Here is a 21,747-nt window from a genome sequence, read left to right on the forward strand (position 1 = left end):
TTAGGCTTGATTTTTTTTTGTTTATTTATCATTTTAATAAGGTATACAAATGATTCATAATGTTAGGTATAGTCATAATGAATAATTAATAATTTATTTTAAAATCATGTTTTCTAATTTATGTTTTGTTTGTTAATTATTTTTAGGAACATTCAGTAAACAGCGTTTTAAGCACTGATGAAATGTCAAGTATTAAAAGAGTTATCAATGATGCAGAATCACAAGTAGACCATATATCTAAATTGATATCTCGAAATACGCGTTCGCCTGAAGAAAATGATGAATTTGATGTTAAACTTAATGAGCTACAGTCTAAAACGGTAGAAATTAAAGAACTATTCAATACATCAGTTCAAACTACTGAAACTAAAAACTCAGAAAAACTAATTGCATCAACTGATAAATGTACAAAAAATATCGATCGAATCAAATCTGAGTTTGAACATATAAAAAAAGGAAAATCTTCAAATCAGGTAATTTATATAACATGTATTTATAATATTGAGTTACAATTATTTTGGGGAGATCACCCCAATAAATATGCTATCATTTTCCAATCTTTTATATTTTTTACTGCCTCCTTCCAATCCCAATTCCTTTGCTTCGATTCTGAGAAGTATGATAAATCCATCTTTATACAATCTTTCGACGAAATCGTAGCCTGTCGTGTAGTTTTTTTTCTTTTAGTTTTTTTGGAGTAACTTTTTGCCAAATTAGTTTCATTACTGTCCATTTATACTGTATTAAACATTTTTAAAATCTACATAAACTACAGAGACCTCCAAATCAAATTTCCAGGTTTTTTTAAACCTTTTTTTTTTATGAAGATTTGGCCAATATTCACATTTATAGTCTCCATTAAATTCTTCCGCTCTAGTCTTAACTCTGTCTAGGATACAATATTATCGAATTTTAAAAGTTTATCTAGAAATGCTATGCACCTATAACTACTACACACTTTTTTTTTCTAACAAAAATACCAATACCTAAATCTTCCGGTAAGTTTTCCTACTCCTATACTTCTGTTATTTATTCATAAATATTTAAGTTAATTACATATTTTAGTATCTTCCCCTTAATTTTGTTTTCTCCGGGAGACTTATTATCAATGAGTCGTATTCTTTTTTTAATTTATGTTTAGAAGAGATCATGACAATGATTATCTGTACGGATATAAAGCTCATGCTTATATTGGTTTCTCGCGATTAGAGAGCTTTTAGTTTACCTGCCACTTTTCAATTATTTCCTCTTTCATTGTTATCTGTATTAAATTATAATGTTCAAAAAAATTGCCTTGTCTTTTATTTTTACCTCTAAAACTATTTATTTTATGATATAAATGTTAGATTTTGTGTGTCAAATTATTGTGTACTGCTTCTTTTATAATATTCAGTATATGGTATTCCATTATTTCAAATCTTTCTTAATTTTTGGTTTTGTACTTCATTTCTATATCTAATTTTGATTAATTTGTTAGATTGGTACATTGATTTTTTTTTCGTGTTTGATACAATTTAGCTATTAATCTTTTTTTTCTTCTACAAAAAGCTTTCTGGTAAATTGGGTTACAATAACTTTTTTATTCTACGGCATTTCTCTGTCGTTTTCTCTGATGAGTTTTTAGTGGTACTTTTAATATTAAAACAGCAACTATAATTTTATTTAACCAATAATTGAATTGTATTTTTAAAGGATAAACTAGTTAAAGGAGAAACACTGTTAGAATCTGTTCAAGTTGTCATTGAAGAATTATACGACAATGTTAGCATACATAAACTAGATGATAATTATAAACATAGTCTGCCTGATGATGTTTATAAAACTTTGAAAGCAGCAAAAAAATTACAAAAAGAAATTGAAAACGCCAATTCCAACCTAGTAAAAGATTTGGAAAAAGACGCATTCTTTAACGTTAATTCCAAAGAATTATACTTAATATATAAATCATCTATCCAGGCTAACAAATTGCCATCAAAAGACAACAAAGTCGAAAACATACAGGTACTTCAATTTATTTATTTAAATATTATTATTTTTTTTTTTTTTAGAAAAACCTAATAACATTTTGTTATTTTCATTATAAATAATTGAAATATGACTGTTTAAATTAATATTTATTTTTAAGTCAGTAATCAATAACGCTTGTATTTTTATAATTAAATTAATACACACAAATAAGTAGAAGATAATATGTTATCTCAGTGTAAATAAGAAGAAAGTTCTCTCTCTCTAACTTAATGACTATATAATTGTGTTAAAGCAAAAAAATTAATTTAACTGTACCATCATACCTCGTATTGATAGTTTATATTTAAAACTAAGTGTACTTTGTTTTATCAATAATAAAGCGTATAGAAGGTAGAAATAAGAAAGAGGATAATATCTACTACTATCAGATACACAATAGAGAAAATATAAAAAGATTTTTCATTCGAATAAATAATATTATTTTAAATTATCTAACTCTAGACACAAAGAGTTTTAGTAAACTACATCCGAATGTTTTTTTTACTGGTAGGTTAAAAACCATAAATGAAGCCGTAATTAATATTGAATATATTAAAATTATAATTGAAAATGATTTAATGCTGCAATATTTACATAGTTAAGTTTTATTGAAATTGATTTAACTTTGTTTTTGTTTTAGGAGAGCCTCAATAAGTGTAACGATGACTTTGCACTGTTAACTAACTTAAAATTAACTCATGATCCTCAAAAAACGGACAAAAACGTGATCAAAAAACTGGATACAGACTTAAACAACATTCAATCGAGTATAAAAACATTGTTGAGCTTACAATGCGATTGTGCCCATATAGAAAACATACTTGCTGAAGAGCAAAAATGGTTTGATCAGTTTAACCAATCTGTACCAGATTTACAAGGCACCACTTCGACAAACTACAATCAACGTCTTACTCATTTACAAGTAAAACACAATAAAATAGTATAAATTATAATATTTTAACAAGCATTTATATTTTTAAAAAAACGACCTCAAGTTTTTAATTTTCAGTAGGATATTAGTGTTAAGTGTAATTTATATCTAGCTAAACAATGTATGTATACTTTTTTATTGCAGACATTAATTACGGAAATCAATGTACACTACGACAAACTGTTGCATTTGAAAAACACTATCGGTGAACTCCAAGAGCATACTAACGTGAACCCGTTGAAACAAACACTCGATAAACAAATCAATGATGTATTCAACTTAAGAAATAGCTTAAGAGCCGACTACTCAAGAATGTTGACTTTTAAAATACAATTTGACCGATACAGGGATCTAAAAATAAATACAGAATCGGCTCTTACGTCTTTGGTGTCGGATTCAGAGCACATCAAACCAAACCAAGACGATGGTTTTAGCAAACATGTAACACTTTTTTTTTTACTTTTTCAGCTATTCATTTTGAACAGTTATTATTGTAATATGACGTTTGGTTACAGGCAATCCTTTCCGAACTGGAAAATATTGGCAAAATGCTTACAGAAGCCAACGGCCGTTTAAACGAATCCATCGGTGTCCTGCCAATAACCGATGTCGACACTGAAACGGATGCTTTGAAAGCGCTTGAAGTTATTCACGGCCAGGAGAATGCCAAAAGTGATAAAACGTCATTAATTATCATCAACGACGAAGACATTTCGAAAAGATTACATCATCTGGAATCGACGCTTGAAAAACCAATGAATACAATTTCGGACCACAACAAAACACTCCGTGTAAGTACAGATGAGATGTTTTATTTTTGGACACGAAATCGCTATAATTGATTTTTGTTCTTAGAACGTTTTGTACGAAATCACCATTATCGAGAGCACCACTAAGGAAACGGGATTGATCAAGCGATCGAATACTTTGCGATACCAATGTGACAAAAAATTGTCCAAAGTCGTTGACTTGCAAATCCAACTGGATTCGTTGCGAGAGGATATGCTACAAGTCAACAACGACTTGAGCAATACCGAAATGTTAACAACAGAAATTGGCAATCAAGTATGCGCAGATAAACAAACTCTGGACGCGTACATCAAGAAAACCAATCAAGTATGCCAATTATTTTGTTTTAATCGTTTTTATACAGAGTGATCATTTTACCGTGAACTACTCAATATCTCATAAGGCTTAATGATAAATTTAATTTGTTTTTTCATAGTGTTTTTGTACAATGTGATCTCAATTTTTCACAATTTTTTGTTTTTTGTTTTTACCTCTCTCCAAAACTAATTATTCAACTCTCGAAACTCTTAAACGGTAGCTTATATATTTTATTAAATTTTTAAATCAAGAATATTTCACTAAAAATGTTGACTAGTTGATAACCAGTTTTGAATACTAAGTATAAATCCCTTTACAAAAAAAAAAAAAAAACACGTTTACCGGGGATAGCAAATGTGTAATAACATTGATTGTTTTATTTGTTTAGACTATTTCGGATGATTTAGAGAAGGCTCAGAAGAGGTTGTCGCTGATTGCGCAAAATTTCAAACAAATCAAAGACGATGTGAAACATTATAAGAAGGAACGAAAATCGTTTGAATCCGACTTGAACGAAACCGAAAAACGATACAAATTGTTAAAGACAAAACAGACTGAAACTGTTGGCAAACTGGAAACCAAGTTGCAGTATTGGATATTGGTCGATGAGTTAATAAAAAACATTAAGCTAAAAACGTGCTACGTTAAAAGTTCAACACAAGTGGCACTCGAATCCGATGATATATTCGCCGACAAGAATCTGGAAACAATAATCAAGCACTTAAAAGTAATCTTTTATTTTTTCTATTTATCATTAAGCAATCCGAATTAGACAAAATGTATTTTGTTAATTTTTGGTCATCGAAATACCGTTCCTATATTGATCTATTTTAATTTAATTTAAAAAAAACTACAACAATATCATAAGTAACCTAACTTTTTTTTGTAAATCTTAATCTAATCGTTAATTTTGTAAATTTACCTCGTTCATGGTACACCTGATATTCTCAAACAGCTCAAATCCGTTGTTTCAATACTCACATAATTATGTAGGTACAATAAAATAACACAAACATTCTTGTTTAGAACTTTAAAATAATGCATTAATAACATGTGCATGGTCAAAAGCACGTGCCATGATATTTTAACGATGCTAGCCGATTATCTTGCCAATATTCGGACTATAACCGCTGTTGTTATACCTATAACAATATGCTATTGTTTTAATAGAAAAGAGCTAAACTTCTATCATATACTTCCAGATAAAAAGAACCATTTTGTAAGCAATAAAACATTTTATGAGACAACTGATTCAGTGGTTGAAAAGTTATCGTAAAAAAAATAAAAACATTTTAGTAAATAATAAAAATGATTATCGTCATAAAACCAATACCGTGGTTCGGCATGTAGACTGTTGGTTTTTTTAATTTTTAAAGAAATATTTAAAATAATATTTTTTTTATTAAGCTTATTATTCAAAAAGTGTAAAAAAAACTAGTGAAAAAAATTGTATTTTCATTAAATACAACTTTAAAACTCTATAGTGAATGAACTACACCACATAAAGTTCTGAAACATTTCACTGCACTTTAGCATGCCAAGGTAATTCCGTTAAGATGCTAAAAAACAAAATCCGTTCACCAGTTTCAGAAATTAATGTGCGTGGCTAAAGAAAAATTTAGATAAAATTAAAAATGTTTTTAATTCTTATTTTGTATCTTCTCGACAAGCTCTTACTAACGAGCTTAGAAACAATTTTCTTCATCAGATGTAACACACAGACTTACTTCAAATCACTTTACCGCGTGTGTATGAAATCCGATCTACCTGTATGTTATCTTTTATCAAAGCTTAGCCAATTATCACATCTATTTTCCCGCTATTAGTATGCAGCGTTTTGTTTTTTTTTACTATTCGCTTACAAACTTATTATAGCTTTTATCGACATCGATTCAAGTACCACGCTTGCTTGATTTTTTAATTTGAAATTTCAAAACCTGAACCAAAATATTCACCGAGGAGCGCCTCGGTGAATAGCGTCCCGACGGTGGTCCCGACAGTGTATGAGTGTCGCATAAAAGGCAGCGACCGTACGGTAGGGTAAAAATAAAACTGATCTATTTTCAGTGCATCGTCATCATCCCTCGGTTGCTTCTGGAAACCGCATAGCTCACATTCCCGACATAGGTCCCGGTTGTCACACATAGGCGTCCGACCGAATGATATTTTGTCATTAATCGCTCTGTATAACGGTCGTGAAACGTAAAACAATAAAAACAATAAAATAAAAAAAAATGGTAAACAATTACTCGTTCGTCGGTATGGCATAAAAAATCGTACATACAGCTGTGTGCAAACGCTGCCAACGGGTTCAGTCTGTTATGTTCGTTTCGAATCGATTACCGTGCGTCGCGTGTTTTATTTAAACCAGTACCTACTGTTGATCAACGCCTACAACAGCGGTGGTCGGTATATGATATTATTATTGTACTTACACGTCACATAAGGCACAATGTAAATAACTGGGAACAAAAAAACTATAGGTAATGAAAGAAAAAAAAAATAGAGTTTTACTGTCTTTAAAGTATAGCTGTTCATTCTCTAGCTACACATACACTATAGTAATCGAGTAAATAATTATTGTCACTTAATGACCGTCAATTATTATAAACATTGAGCTTGACCTATATATTTTGCCGGTCGCGGCATTTGTGTTTGTAAAATTAATAATCAATTTTTTTTTTAATTGATATACTTATTGCTTACTTGCTTGTCCGGCCGGAAAACGGTCGAACCGTCGTTTAGTCTCACGTACAGTTTATAATTTACACAGTTCTTGTTGATTTATCTGACAATAATAATATACCCTTTTTATTTATCAGTCACGATTAAAAGCGAATTTTTTAGGTTTTTGGTTATGTTAATATTTTCTATTAAAAAAAACAAATCATCCGAAATCAGCTTAAACCGAAAATATTCCCATGTAGCTTGACTTTTTTTCTCATATTCATTTTTTTCAATAAAAAAAAAGTTTAAGAATTCTGAAAAAAATATATAAAATATGTCTTTTTTTACTCATAAGTACTTTTATTAATTAACCAGAAATATTGACTAAATTCAAAAATCTGCTTAAATAAACAATATATATATATATATATAATTTTCTCTTTCTAATTTCAAATAAACACTATTATTCTAATTTGATTTATACTATTATTATTTACTCAAACAACTATTACAAATCCATCAAATGTAATACGTCAGTATTTGTTTACATTTATATTGCAATCTGCTTACAATTTAAACAATTAACTATTTTATGATATCATACTACATCGAATTTGGCAAGGTCGGTAAAAGCAAATAACCAACGATTGGAAACCACATTTAATTGATTTGTTAAGTTTATTTTGTCGGAGAATAAAAGTAAAACAAATATTGTTAAGTACAAACGTTCATATTAGATATTTTTATGAGTTGGCCTTCCATAATGGAAAACTTGAGTAGTTCTTTTTTGTTTTAATATTAGCTTTCGCTGTTATAGTTGACAAATATTGAAATCGACGACCTCGTAAAAAGATAATTTGTTTACGTTAGTTTTATTTATCTCACTGCTTATCATAATACTCACCTTAATTGCTGTTCAGTTATTTGAAGAGATTACACGTCTTCAGCTATTTAATATGTGTTTTTACGGTACGCGATAATTTTTTTTATTATTCCTTACATTACTGTAATTTCCATACGTTTATACGGATTGTACAGTGTGCGAGAATAATATTTTTTTGCAAAAATTACGTTTAATATTTTATTTTAAAACGTGGAAAACAGAAAATAACTGTGTTTGTGATATACACAACTATTTATTTGCATTAGAATGTTAGGTATACGTGTATAAAAATCTGTTATTGTGAAAAAAATACTACATTGTTGTGTGGTTCATACATTTTAATTTGCTAACTCTGCTTTTTTATCATACAATCGAATGGAATGCAAAGTCTGTATGTCTATACATTACATATCATAATTTTGATGTATTATAATTTTTTTTTATTATTCTAAAATGGCCTAACAATTGATTCTCACTCGTTATTTTATATACACTCGAGTACGTTTCCTAATTAATACTGTACCAAAATTATATTCTTTGTTTATTATATTAAAGGCTAAAACATCATTAATATTAAAAAATTAGCAATAGGTAGTATTACTGACACATAAAATAATATGCCAGGTACCTCTTGGCTCCTATTATATAAAACAATTGGATATTATTATTATAACTTGGAGGTCGTAATCGTGACCAGTATGGCTTATTTTTATACGACTTATTTTTTTTTATAATATAATCATAAAAATATATGTATAAACGACGCGATTTGTATGCACGCGGTAATTAAACAGTGTGAATATAATATTAATTGGCCAATCTGTTGCAGGACGTTCGCGGTGCATTCGACAAAGAGAACAAAACTATCGTTGCTGCTGTGGAAAATTTGTACAAAAAAGATGATAAACACGCAGTAGACGATCTGATCGATGATGATTTCCAGCAATGGACCGCCGCTGGCGCCGAATTGAAAGATCTCAACGATCGTCTTGGGAAAACGTTGAAAATCTTACACAACTACAGACAACTAAAGGAAACCACTGGCGATTGGATAAATGGCAAGCTCGCGTCGATCGACACCTCCGACGATGTATCGGACAAAGCGAAGGCTATTGAAAAACAAAAGGAACACTTGGCTGAGTTGAGAAACATGATCACGGACATAGGCGACACCATGGGGTTGAACGCGGACGATTTACCGCTGGACGAAGTGGAAGAGCTGAGTGTGAAACTGGATAAAATCCAAAAGGTCCTCGCCTCCCTTGGAGATGTCTCGGACAAGAAGAACAAAATGTCTCACGACCTCGAGAACGCCAAACGGCTTTTGCACGACATGGAAAAAGTAAGTATTGTGGCTTGACCGTTTATTTTTTGTGTTATCTGCACTTTATATTCAAACTATTTGGGGATTTTCAACAAAAAAACACACGCACTTTTTGTACCGCTTATTGATTTGTCCTCGATACTGAAATACTCTGTAAAAAGTTTTAATGGTTTTTGAAAAGCAAAACGCAAAATAAGTCGTGCGGCTTTCGATAAAAAAAAACATTATTACAAAACTTTTTAGAGTTTTCATTGCCGATTACAGCAATCGACCGAACGATATCTCTCAAATTTAATTATCAACTCATAATAAACAATACAATTACATTATTATGCTCTTATTTAGAGTAATAAACAATAAGAATTAAATTTAAAAAATTCGCCTTTGTTCGTGTAGATGATAAACATGTGGGTGATGTAATTGTTGTGTAATTCCGTATTATTATGTTACAGAGTTCTCCAAAGTCCATCAAGGTCAACGAAGAAAGTCTTAAGGACTTAAGAACAAAATTACTGAGTTTGAATAGTTCCAAAAAAGACATGGACGAATCATTGGACGCGGATAACTTTTACGTGCCGTTGAACGAAAAACGAACATACTCAATATTAGAAGTTTTCCAAGTAAGCAAAAAAAAAAATTGTTTATTTTCTCGTTTATCTTATTTCTCATCCAAGGACGGGATAGTAGTTTTCTGATTTTTATTTAAAATTAATTTATAAAAACGATTGTTTTTTTTCAGCTTTGGCAACAAATATTCAAAGAAACGTTCGAACAGTACCGCAGACTGTCGTGTTCGCTTCTCGAAAACGAAGACAACAATAGAGTATTTGAGTTGTGGCACGATTATCTTATGTACGTTCAAGAATTTTTAAGGTCTCCTGTACCCGGTGACTACCATTCGCTCACAAGCTACGAACGCCTCTGCCAGGTCCACCAAGAAGTGCTGAATAGCCAAATGGAGAATTTGACTACTTGCATCAAAAACAAGCCTCATGTAATTAACGAACCGGACCTAGTAGAAAAAATGTCGTCACTAACGGAAACGCATAACGATATTTTGACCCGGCTCGAGGCGACTCACCAAGAAATATGGACCAGAATTGGACATTGGAGGGAATACAGAAGGACTATAAAGACGGTGTATGAGTGGCTATGGAAAACTGAAAACATTCATTCCAATTTAAATTTGAAATTTATTAACGTCAGAAGACTTCCGCAGTTAAAACTACAGATACAAGTAAGTACTTAATTGCACATGCAAACTGTATACAATGTAATTGTTATGTTAATTGTTTTTCAGAATCTTTTGAGCAGTTTAACACTGGAAAGTTCTCAGGTAGAAGACTTGGAACGAAAACAAAATGTAATATTTACTTTTTGTAACAAAGAAACCGAATCGGGCCACAGAAAAGAGTTGATTGCAATTAGCCAGCGGATAAACGAAATCCAAGCGTCGTTAGAAATTTGGAATGGCTACCTAATAAACATTGAAAAACTGACTAATTCGTTCAACCAAGAAACCACCGATATCGATGAAGTTCTCGAAGATGTCCAAAATCAATTAGAACAACTTGTTCATGAATTGGACAGTGTAAATAAGAACAGTATACCGTCTGATAGACTGACAAACGAATCTAAAAAAATCCAAGACATAAGCCAACGTTTAGCGCTCTTAGATTCCAAATTCTTAACAGCTGATGATGCTCGAAATGAACTAAAAGACTCTTTAGATCCAATAGAAATCCGTACATTTGGGCAGAAACTTAGATTTTTAAAATACCACCAAAAAGACTTACAACACCAACTGTTTTTGCTTACATGTCGATTAGATAACTTGACGTTGAAGCCTCGGGAATTTACAGAAAGGTGAATATGAACGCATATTAATTATTTTAAGCTATGCTTATAAAATGTACTAATGCAGCTATGTTTATGTATGCTTACATGGTATAAAAAATAATGAAAAAATGTTTTATGCAATTTCTAGATCAACCGAATTCATACATTGGGCTATCGACATGGATTCTCAGTTGACAAGCTTAACTAAATCTATGAGAGATCCCAAATTCGCCACGGAAATATTAAAACCAGAATTTGAGTCGCAGATTGACTCTAAACAGAACGAATTTGATTGGTTAAACAATACAGGACGCCAATTAATTGATAATGAGTCCAAATTGAACCCAGAGCTGGCTCATACTACCAAAGAAAAATTAAAAGAAATCGACGAAAAATGGGTCCAATTAAAACATTCAATACACAAGCATACTCTTGAATTACCTTCTAAAATTTTAGTAAGTGTATAAATTCAAAGTTTCATATATTCGATGTTATTCATTATAAAAAAAATATTTTTACAGCATATCAATAAGTTGTCCGACGAAACTAATTTACTAAAGTCTTGGATAACTGACACGGAGTCAAAAGTTACTCGACCAATAACTTTTGCTGATAGTTCTGAAGAAACTTTAAGGAAAGAATTGCAAAGACTGGAAGTGAGTATTTTAATTACCTGAAATATCAGTTAATGTGTTATGCCATAAAGAATATAGTACACTAACATTGCAGTTATAATTAATAAGTTTAATTTATTTGTTTTTTTTTTTTCACTTTTTTATAGAATCTAAAAAGTATGTTCAAAGAAAAGCAAGCCGAATACGATAGTTTACTGGTCAGGTGTAATGAACAATTGAAAGGTGAAACTAATTCAGATAAATCATTGGCCAATGCTTCTCAATTGGAGAGTTCTTTGAAAACGCTGTCTATGAGGTTTGTTTATCATATTAAGTATACAAATAACAATAAAAACTTACATCACGTTTTATTGCATTATGTTTAGCTGGGAAAATTTGCAATGTACGATTGAAAGACAAAATAGTGAAATCCTGACTTATTGGGAACAATTGAAAAATACTAGTCAACTAATCAGTGCAGAACACGAATGCATTGATCGCTTGAAAGCTACTCTCGGCGAGTATAATCATGTTAGTGTAATGGAACTCAACAATTTAGCCAACACGATCAATACATTTGAGGTAAATAAAAATTGTCCGGATTATACAATTGTATTATACTATAATGTACAACACTATTAATATGTTTTAATCATCACAGCGAGAAAAACAAAACGAAAAGGATACGTGGTCGAAATTAGAGCAGGCCATACCTAACCCACAATCAACATACACGGTTAAGTTTATCGAAGAAGAAATAGAAATTATTGCAAAAACAAGAATTTCGGTAGAAAAAGAAATCAGCTCGACACTTGTTGTACTCAATAAGTCTCTCAAACTTTGGAAAGATTTCACCAACTCACATAGAAAAGCTGTAATTACCTTAACGCAGATCGACACCAAATTAACTCAACTAGAGGTACTCGGCAACACGGATAATGTCGGCTTGAAAAATACCAATGAATTTGGAAATCTACAGGTTTGTGTTGTTTCCCTGTTGTTAATAATAATATATATTTAACCCCTCACCATTTGTACAGGCGTTAGAAGAAAAATTGAAGAATATCGAAGAACACCTCGAAAGAACTGATGCGTTAGGAGAGCAACTTGCAAAAGAATGTACTCCCAATGACGTCAAATGCATTCAAGAAATGACTGAAGAGTATCGAATGCTTCGGAAGGATATCAACAGCCGTATGAGTAAACTAAAAGCGTCACGAGCCAACGAAAGTCCATTAAAGAAAAAGGTAAACATGGCGGTAACATGCTTTATCGATAAATTCTCCATCATTAACGTATCATTTTATTTGTATTTAGCAGACAGTCAACGAAGAAGTTCAAGTAGAAACATTAATATTCGGCAAAGACTTCCAAGGACAAGTGGACACGCTTCCTATGGAATTGCTGAGGAATGATTCTTTCCAGAACGAATTGAGTACTGCAATGACGAACGCCACGCGTAACGTTAATAATTTGGAAACGGCCATTAAAAATTCTGACAAGAATTTATTAAAAAGCGTCGCCCCTTGTCAAATGTCAATAGATCTAATTAAACATCTAAGCGTCATACTGAAAACGCAGTGTGGCGTTATGAAAACCGACCCTAGTATAGTGCAGTGCGAACAAATATTGGCCAAGTATGAAGATTTGATGGCCAAAGTCCGTTCTCAACAACTGACTACTGAAACAAAGTAAATTCAAATTTTTTTTTTTATAAAATAATTCAACGTATATTCATTTCAATAATATTTTAAACAACAGTGTGACCAACTGCCCGCTGTGTTCCGAACAAAGCTGGTCCCAGTTTGACAACGACATGTGGCGTTTGGAGCATTGGATACAGTCCACAGAAGCAAAGTTAAGCATACTACCAATAATGCCACCCAAAAATATTGAACAACTAGAAGATGTTATCCAAGAACACAGAGTACGTATGACCGAAATTTGGACGTTTTTTTAAGACTAAGGGTTGTTTTGTTTTTTTTTTTTTAGGAAGTCCTCTTATACTTAGACAGTCACCGTAGCATCGTTAAATCACTGAACGTGATTGGTCAACACTTGGCCGAGCACAGCAGTGATAAAGAAAGGGCCGAACAAATCAAAAACCATTTGTCTGCTACTAACTCGAGATGGGACCGCGTGTCTTTGGCTTGTACGGAATGGCAGACAAAGTTACAAACGGCTCTTATGGAGGTAAAAATTAAAGCTATAATGAAATCATCAATATTTATAAACAATCGTCATCAGCAGTTCTGATTTTACCGAATTATATTATTACTCATTCGGAGATAATAATTAGTATAACCATATAGCTGTATAATATAATTCAATTATGATAATTTTATCATACCAATAGACATTGAGTGTCAAGTAGAGGAAATTCTAACGATAATAATTAGATTAACATTTACTACAGTTATTTATGACGTGTAATATCCCATTTTTCAATATCTGACTATGACGCTAATTTATTTAAAATACCAATACGTCGATAACTAATAACTATTACAACAATTATAAACATATAAAGCTTAAAGTTAAAAAAATATATATACTATATAGTTTATTATTCGAATACAGAAAAACATAGATTTTTTTAAATTAATTAAAACCCACTAATTGTACAATAGTAATTAGTATTTACATAACCATTTCACACCAGAGGTATCAAAGATATCAGAAGTCTCTTAAACAGGAAATAAAGATTAACGATTAACGGTTGGGGTTCAAATGTTCGATTAAATAAAATTATTACCAATTGTCTTTTTACCTATAACTGAATTAATCTTATTACTAATTCTTGGTAATGAGGACTGACTAACTACCGTTAGCATAATATATTTCATAATTTTTGTTTTTACAGAATGAAGAATTTTACGAAATGATCGACGAACTAGTCACTTGGCTTGACAAAACGGAGCATACGATCAAGACAAACGAACCAATTGATCTGTCTGAAACCACAGAGGTCATAACAGAGAAGTTCCACAAATTCAAAGTAAGTCAACACGTGACAGTGTAACATTTATTTACCACCAAGTATATTGATATTAAGGCTATTGTTTGATAATAATTTAATACAATTACCCTTAACTAGAACATTTTACAAAATTGTATTATTTTTGTTTAACCAATAACCTTTACATATTTTCGTCAAAAGACTAAAAACTAAATAAAATAACGACATAATATCGTACAAACAGTAGTTTCGACCGAATATTTTATACACATTTACATTCGTTAGCACAACAGAGCTCTGGTAACAGCCATTCTTCTATTTTTAGAACATACACAAGGAGTTAGAAAGGTGCGAGCCGAGAATCGTATCCTTGCTTGAAGCTTCTGATTGGCTGCGACAAATCAACGAAAAGTCCGAACTAAAGGTCCCCACGGACGACGACCAGAACATCATAAATTCTCACTCGAGGCTGTCACATCTTAGAGCCAGGGTGAACGCTCTTATTAACATGACCGGCGACTACACCATAAACTTGGGCACGGTGCTGGGTTACGACATGACGCCAGAAAACACGTGTAGGAGGCTCCATCAGGTAAAACTTATAGCCGAGTAAACCTTTTAAAGATACACGATACTAATTTAGTTTCATTGGATTAACAATTAGTAAAAACAATTATTCATGTTGTAGGTACAAAAACTCATTTTTTAATTCTATTTTTTTATTATCTCATTATACACATGTTGGCGGATGAAAATAATATATATTCATTCCGCTTACAGCTTCTCTGCAACAATGGAATGTTATTATTATCATGTTGTACATATAAAGATATTATATATTATTATGTATGGTAATCGCTAGTGTTTTATTTTGTTTTAAAACGGTGCACGTTTTCGTATAAGCTGGCACAATTTTTATATAATTTGTTGTTCCCATTTTAAGGTTGACGATACAAGCACTGTTCTGAATCGATCCAACGAAGACGAATCAAACACCACAAAGTAAATATATATGCACAATTATTTAGTATTATTTTTTATCAAATACACATTTTTATTTTATTTTCGGCTTTTAAGTATTTATTTAATATTCGTTAAATTTAAATTACAAATTACACATTATATTTGAATAAATTGAATGAAACCTAATTCGTTTTATAAATAAATAAACAAATTTAAAATATAATATATAACATTACCGCTCCTTATTCTTCTTGTTCTATCCTTTTTCTTCTTCATACATTTTCTCCACAGGTTTAACATAACACCTACTACATACCTACACCATCTACATTCTACTTCTATCTCAAAAACTCTTTAATCTCTTTTATTTATTTTACTATTTCATTTCCCTACTCTCTTTCGACATAGCCAAACCACTCAGTCAACTCATAGTTCCTACTCAGCTCAATTTCCAAATTACAAATATTTTCAATATATATTATATAATTAAAACCTAAATAAATAACAATAAAAAAAGTATCTAAAAAATCGATTTTAATCAGACATTTAGAAAGTCACAATATTTTGTCATTTTGAAACAGTTATTTAGTTTAAATTTGGAGATTAATTAATTAAATGTGTGCCTATATTCGTGTAGCCGCTTACCTAATTGTACTTGTACTTTTTGTTAGCTCGATTGGAATATATTTTGCCCAAACAAATAAGTATACCATAGTATTATACCTTATCGATTATTACCATCGACCTCATAAAAGCTACAGAACTATAGCGTTTAATGGTATGCCTTATATTTTAAAACGCAAAGAACAATTGTTCACATTTGTGGTAGAAATAAGAAATAGCATAGGCGAAAACATTTAACTTATTTTCCCTCGGAATTTAACAAGTATTATTACTTAAGTGTGCATTGGCTGTAAATTAACGTTATACTTTCAGTGCTGGTGAAGAGACGGTGTTGAGAAGAGGTTACCAATTTTTCGGACGAGTTATGCGTGCTTCTTTGCCTTTCCAAGCACTCATGTTGCTTGTTTTGGGCGCTGCTTCTTTGGTGCCTGTCGTCGACGAGGAGTTCAGCTGCATGGAATCCAACAACATCGCATGGAGTCTATACCCACTTCTCCGGTATCCAGGAGGACCGCCTCCCGTTTGAACGGGTACACTTGTTACGACACCAAAATGAAATCCAATTTTCGCGTTGACTTTACGAAACAAACCTAATATTTATTATCCCAGATATCGATATCAAAATAATAAAAATTATATCATACATATTTTTTTATCGGAATTATTATTATTTATTTTTATTTTATTTAATCGAAAGAATAAAAACGCTTTAAGCATATTTTATTAAATAAATCATTTTTTTTTTAAATTTTATTATTAAACTAAATAAATGTGTCTATGCCATAATATTATTATGATGAATGAGCCCGGCGCTAGACGACAACGTATAAGAGTAATAACATATAAATTAAAAATAACAAGATAAACTGTCGCTAAACAGGGTACAAACAAAAGAAATATACCAGCTAAAAGTCTGGCACTGTTTTACTCTAATGAAAAATAATGCGCCACATACCTCTTATCAACGCCGTGTTATGTTTTATTTAATCAAAAATGGAACGTTAATGTATAGACACGTTTTAAACAAATAAAAAAGGTCAATTAAAAAACATATTTTTTTAACGTATTACGTAAGTGCTTGTAAATTTGAAATAATTTGTACAATAAAATTGGTTAAAGCGTTTTATATTCTTAAAATATTGTATCTACTTAATTAATCGTGTAATATACGACGACCGATAAGTGCCTACCATACTATACTGTACTAGGTATATATTATTGTTATTAACCTTACTAAATATAGTGATTACGTTTTGTTTATAAGTTGTTTAATACATTTATTTTACTTATTAATTTGCCTGACTAATTTATATATTATGTTACAATGCTACAATTTATTGTTAAATAAAACTTTAAGTATTTTAAAATGTTGTCTCCGTCTATTTTTAATCTACATACTACATGTACTCATCGGTATTAGTTTTTGATCGCCTAAGATTTCTAATTTTATAAGTAAACTATACTGGAACTGTTTAACGCTCTGAAACACCATGTCGCTTAAATAAATAAAGATTCCAACGTTAGTTTTTAAACTATTTTCACTTATATATTTAGTTTAACTGTATTTATAGTATAAATATTGAGCACGATGTTTAGGAAAAATATGACCATTTGACGGTGGACGAAAAGAAAGTAGACATTTTTACTGTAGACATTTAGCGTGTGGTGCGTTTTTGGAACGTTTCCAATAAAATTGTTCTCAACTTTTCTAGTTCTTTTTCTTCTCTGTTTTTTTTATTCCCTCTTTCTAGTTTTTCTGCTTGTCTGGCTTCAATTCTTGAATCGATAAATTCTTTTATAGTCTCTGGGACCTGTTCAACTATGGCTTTTATGCATTGCGCAAAAGTCAATATAGTATGCATATCTACAAAACCAAAGTTATTTTTAAATTAATAGTAAATAGGTACTCTGTTATAAGTTTGTGATCATAACAATCATAACAATACCACATTCTGATAAGAAAAAAAATGTCTTTAACAACGTGCAATTTAAATTTATATTATATTCGGGTAGCTCGGGTTTTTGTATTTAATTGTTTGTTAATGTTTTTCCATCTATACTTAAAAAAAAAATGTATGTCTTCAAAATGTTATTTTGTTAATATTTTGGCCAGATTAAGAGGACGCGACCCACCTGTATTTTATCCTTGAAAAATGGTTTAGCGAAGGACAAGAAAGTGAGGGCGGTATTAACAGTATCGGTTTACAAATGTCACTATGAATAGAGAAGAACTTTATCCACGGGGTAGCGTTATTAGTTTTTTGATAACTCAAGCAAAAAATGGCAATCAATATAGTAACCTTATTAATAATATTATACACCATAGTATAAACTTTAAATTAAGATTTCTCAGAAAAACTGCCAATACTGTACTCCTTAGCAATGGCCTGGGTAGCGTCCTCTTGAACACAAAATTGTTTAAAACAAGGGTTTAATTTCAAATTTTGGTTTTTTCCAGATGACCTAAAAAACTATTTTTCTACATTTTTTTTTAACGAAAACTTTATAATTTTGCTTAATTTATTACAATTAATAAATTGATTTAATTTATAAAATATTAATTTTTAATTTTGCCTAAGGAATTTTTAAAAGTTGTAAAATTGGGTATTTGTTTTAATCAAAACTTTTAAAATTGAAAATTTATATATAAACACTTGTTCTGTGTATGAAATGACATTTTTATTCAATATCATGCACAATATTATATTAATAGGCCATTTTACTAGTAAATAAAAACTATATTTTCTTATTACAGTACGTTCCGGTATGCATGCTGAGACAATATTCTACCACGATACCAAATAAAAATTTTAAAAGGAAAACCCATTTTGCAAAAAAAAGCCGAATTGCGCCCTTGTTTTAATAAGTGTCTCAAATTTAAATAATAAGTGAAAAATCACAAATAAAGTTTACATTGGTTACGGCGATCCGATCTTTTTGAATAATCAAACATATCAATTTTCAGACGAAATTTACCCAAAAAAATTGATGCATCAAAATTAGAAATACGTTCACAGCTTTTACTGTAATCATAAAATGAGTACGAGCCGAGGCCATCGTGCGCAATGTAATTCCATGCTTTTGCTATTGCCTAAAAAGTTTTTTTAATAATATTAAATGTACTATATTTTAGAACCTAACAAAACAACACATTACTGCCTACATTCTATTATTTTTAAACAGGTTCTTAAAATACATATTAGTATTTAGTATGCTCGACAATGAAACCTACACCATGAATGTCAATAGAATTTGCATAACAAAAAGAAATTAATCGAATTATTTAAAATGTAACGATTTAATCAGTAACTGAATCGAGAAGCATAATAATTGTTTAACAGTACAATAGTGTGATAAAGTATTAATAATAATTACTTCTCGGTCTATCTCGGTCAGTGAAATGAGTAAAACACTGTACAAAACCAAGTTCATTTTACAGATAAAGACTACTAAAAGTTAAACAACACTTTTCACTTAGATCCAGAAATCCGGGTTTATAGCGACAACGAACAACGTAAAACCTTTTTTGTGTTGAAAATATTTTTGCAAATTTTTTTTTTTGTCAAAACAATGTAAATAAAATAACTAGTAAACAAGTACTGTTTGCTTTTTACGACAAAATTGAATACATTTCTTCGAAGCCATTTGTAATGAACTTTTTATTCACCCAACTTTTAAAAACGCAATTTTTTAATGTGTCCTTTTTTTCAGTAAAACGATTTCAATAAGTTTAATAAATATGATTTAGTCAAGTTTTAAGTAAGTAAAGAATAATTCGAGCATAAAAATAAAAAGCGACTTATCGTTTTGGAACTTAGTTCTAAAAAGCGGCCAAAAAAAAACTTGAATTTGTGTTTAACTCGTAAAAAAGGCCAAAAAATAATAATAATAATCGTTAACGTTTTTAAATGTATTATAAATGTAAATTATTTAAATGATATTATAATTATTTTTACTACAAAAAATAATTATTAGCAAGTTTTTAGTGTTGCGTATAATTTTTTTAATTTAATCCTCAAATTTTCCTTTTAAAACTAAAAAACTAAGTTTATGCCATTTTCGTACCAAGTGACTTTAATACTTATCTAATTAAAACAGTTTTACTTAAAAATTGGCCTAACAAAATTTGCTATTTTTCTCCAAAAAAATTAGGTGCTTTAGAATTTCATTTTGCTGGCCGATTTTTTTTTTATAGTCTCTCGATGAGTTTTATAAAGTCTGAAACTAACATAACTTATGAAAAAACAAACACAACACCAAGTATCAACCAATAGAAACAGAATTATGAAAACTATACGAAAGAAACAACAGATGTTGTGTATGTTTATACAATTTTTGATCAATTAAATAGCGCGAAAACAACATTTTTTTTCAATTTAAAAATAACATTAAAAACGGAAAACTATAAAAACAATACTTCGCTCGTAAAAAAGTGTTAAGTATTACATTAAGTGTATTAATAATATTCACCATCTCCGATATTAAAATGCACTTATATTGTTTATTTTAATTATTTTTTAAGAGTGAATGTATTGTTTTCAGACGAAATAATACTTATAGGTCCGTCCGCGTTTTGGATGTGTGTAGTTATTTTATTCTACCTGTCAACGTAAAAAATAAAAAAATATTCTTTGATCAAAAAAGATATCAACGAAAACAAACCAATTAAATAACACTTAGTAATGACAATGCCTACATACAATAACGTTACCAGACAAATAAGTAATTTCCAACCTTTGTGTCATTAAAAATTCACCGTTTCGTTTTCTTTCTCTTTTTTAATATGTTTTGTATTGGCATCGCGTACAGCAAACAAATCTCTACAAACAGCAAAGGCCGGGGTTGGCTTTCATGTATAACCTGTCACCTGATAAAGAAAAGTCATAACATACCTAAAATCGCTGTGGAGGGATATATGGCATACTACCAGGGGCCATATCTTAAATGGCCGTTTAAGGTGAAACACATTCGTTAAATATTCTAAATAAACTAAAAATATATAAGTGTAGAAGAGTTTTTAACTCTTATGCGTGGGCTTCCATTTGTGTCTAATGTATATTTCTTTGAATTGTACCTTATTTTCGGTATTATCATTATTATCGTATCACGTTAGCTATGAATTTAAAGAGTTGAGTAAAAGTTTAATTTAAAAAGTGTTTATTTATACACTGTATGCATCTACTTGGGGTTCAATATGTAAAAATTAAAATACTAAATAAAATGCGAATGAGTTTTTCAGAACAAGGAAGTATGAAAAAATACTGTGAATTCCTACCACACATTTACACACACACACTTACTCACTAACTCTAATACATGTAGTAATTGGGTTTATACCATACGGATAATTTCATTAAATTGAATAAATCACAAAACGAAGAAGAAGTACCTTATACGCAATAATGTTCTATAGTTTTTTTTTTTTTAAATAGCAACTATCGTTTATCGTATATTATTATAATAACAGGTATTATGGCCGTTCTCGACAATTTGCCTTGACATTTAAGTAGAGTTTAGCCTATAATTTTAATATCGTTAAGCGACCCATTGATTTTTAGATTTTACTGAGGAGAATGGTAATTAGTCGCTAGATATTTAATTTTACTTATGATTTTGCGCGTGTACATTTTTTGATAATAATGAACCAAACAACAAGTTCACCACAGTGTACTCTGGGTCAGAAAGGTGAACTTTATTATTTGTGATCATACTTTTTATCACGCATATCATGACCTTCGCGAAGCAATGCGAGTCATAAGTTTTATGTAAAAGTTAAAAGTTAGTTTTTGAAATTGATCGGAATGAATCAACTAACTATCTAATTATTAT

General features: G+C 30.3%; 1 protein-coding gene across 1 annotated transcript in view; it reads left to right on the top strand.

The window, feature by feature from the left end:
- The window catches only part of LOC126847159 (muscle-specific protein 300 kDa-like), a 114,144-nt gene extending 96,858 nt beyond the window's left edge, over positions 1–17,286 (top strand). The window contains exons 102-125 of the mRNA XM_050587255.1: positions 147–473; positions 1,693–2,001; positions 2,648–2,929; positions 3,083–3,379; positions 3,454–3,729; positions 3,794–4,054; positions 4,434–4,772; positions 8,425–8,937; positions 9,372–9,539; positions 9,659–10,156; positions 10,220–10,785; positions 10,907–11,213; positions 11,280–11,414; positions 11,540–11,688; positions 11,759–11,954; positions 12,034–12,351; positions 12,413–12,619; positions 12,690–13,063; positions 13,134–13,299; positions 13,365–13,565; positions 14,236–14,370; positions 14,657–14,923; positions 15,275–15,333; positions 16,231–17,286. Of these exons, the coding sequence (XP_050443212.1) occupies positions 147–473; positions 1,693–2,001; positions 2,648–2,929; positions 3,083–3,379; positions 3,454–3,729; positions 3,794–4,054; positions 4,434–4,772; positions 8,425–8,937; positions 9,372–9,539; positions 9,659–10,156; positions 10,220–10,785; positions 10,907–11,213; positions 11,280–11,414; positions 11,540–11,688; positions 11,759–11,954; positions 12,034–12,351; positions 12,413–12,619; positions 12,690–13,063; positions 13,134–13,299; positions 13,365–13,565; positions 14,236–14,370; positions 14,657–14,923; positions 15,275–15,333; positions 16,231–16,444 (6,564 nt within the window). The 3' untranslated portion in view covers positions 16,445–17,286. The remainder of the gene's footprint in view (positions 1–146; positions 474–1,692; positions 2,002–2,647; positions 2,930–3,082; positions 3,380–3,453; positions 3,730–3,793; positions 4,055–4,433; positions 4,773–8,424; positions 8,938–9,371; positions 9,540–9,658; positions 10,157–10,219; positions 10,786–10,906; positions 11,214–11,279; positions 11,415–11,539; positions 11,689–11,758; positions 11,955–12,033; positions 12,352–12,412; positions 12,620–12,689; positions 13,064–13,133; positions 13,300–13,364; positions 13,566–14,235; positions 14,371–14,656; positions 14,924–15,274; positions 15,334–16,230) is intronic.
- Positions 17,287–21,747: the final 4,461 nt, after the last annotated feature.

This window comes from Adelges cooleyi, unplaced genomic scaffold, assembly GCF_023614345.1.
Source record: "Adelges cooleyi isolate 19-005CV unplaced genomic scaffold, UGA_ACOO_1.1 ACOO_flye_CR_arks_rails_tigmint_CR_PRNA_9, whole genome shotgun sequence".
NCBI lineage: Eukaryota > Metazoa > Arthropoda > Insecta > Hemiptera > Adelgidae > Adelges > Adelges cooleyi.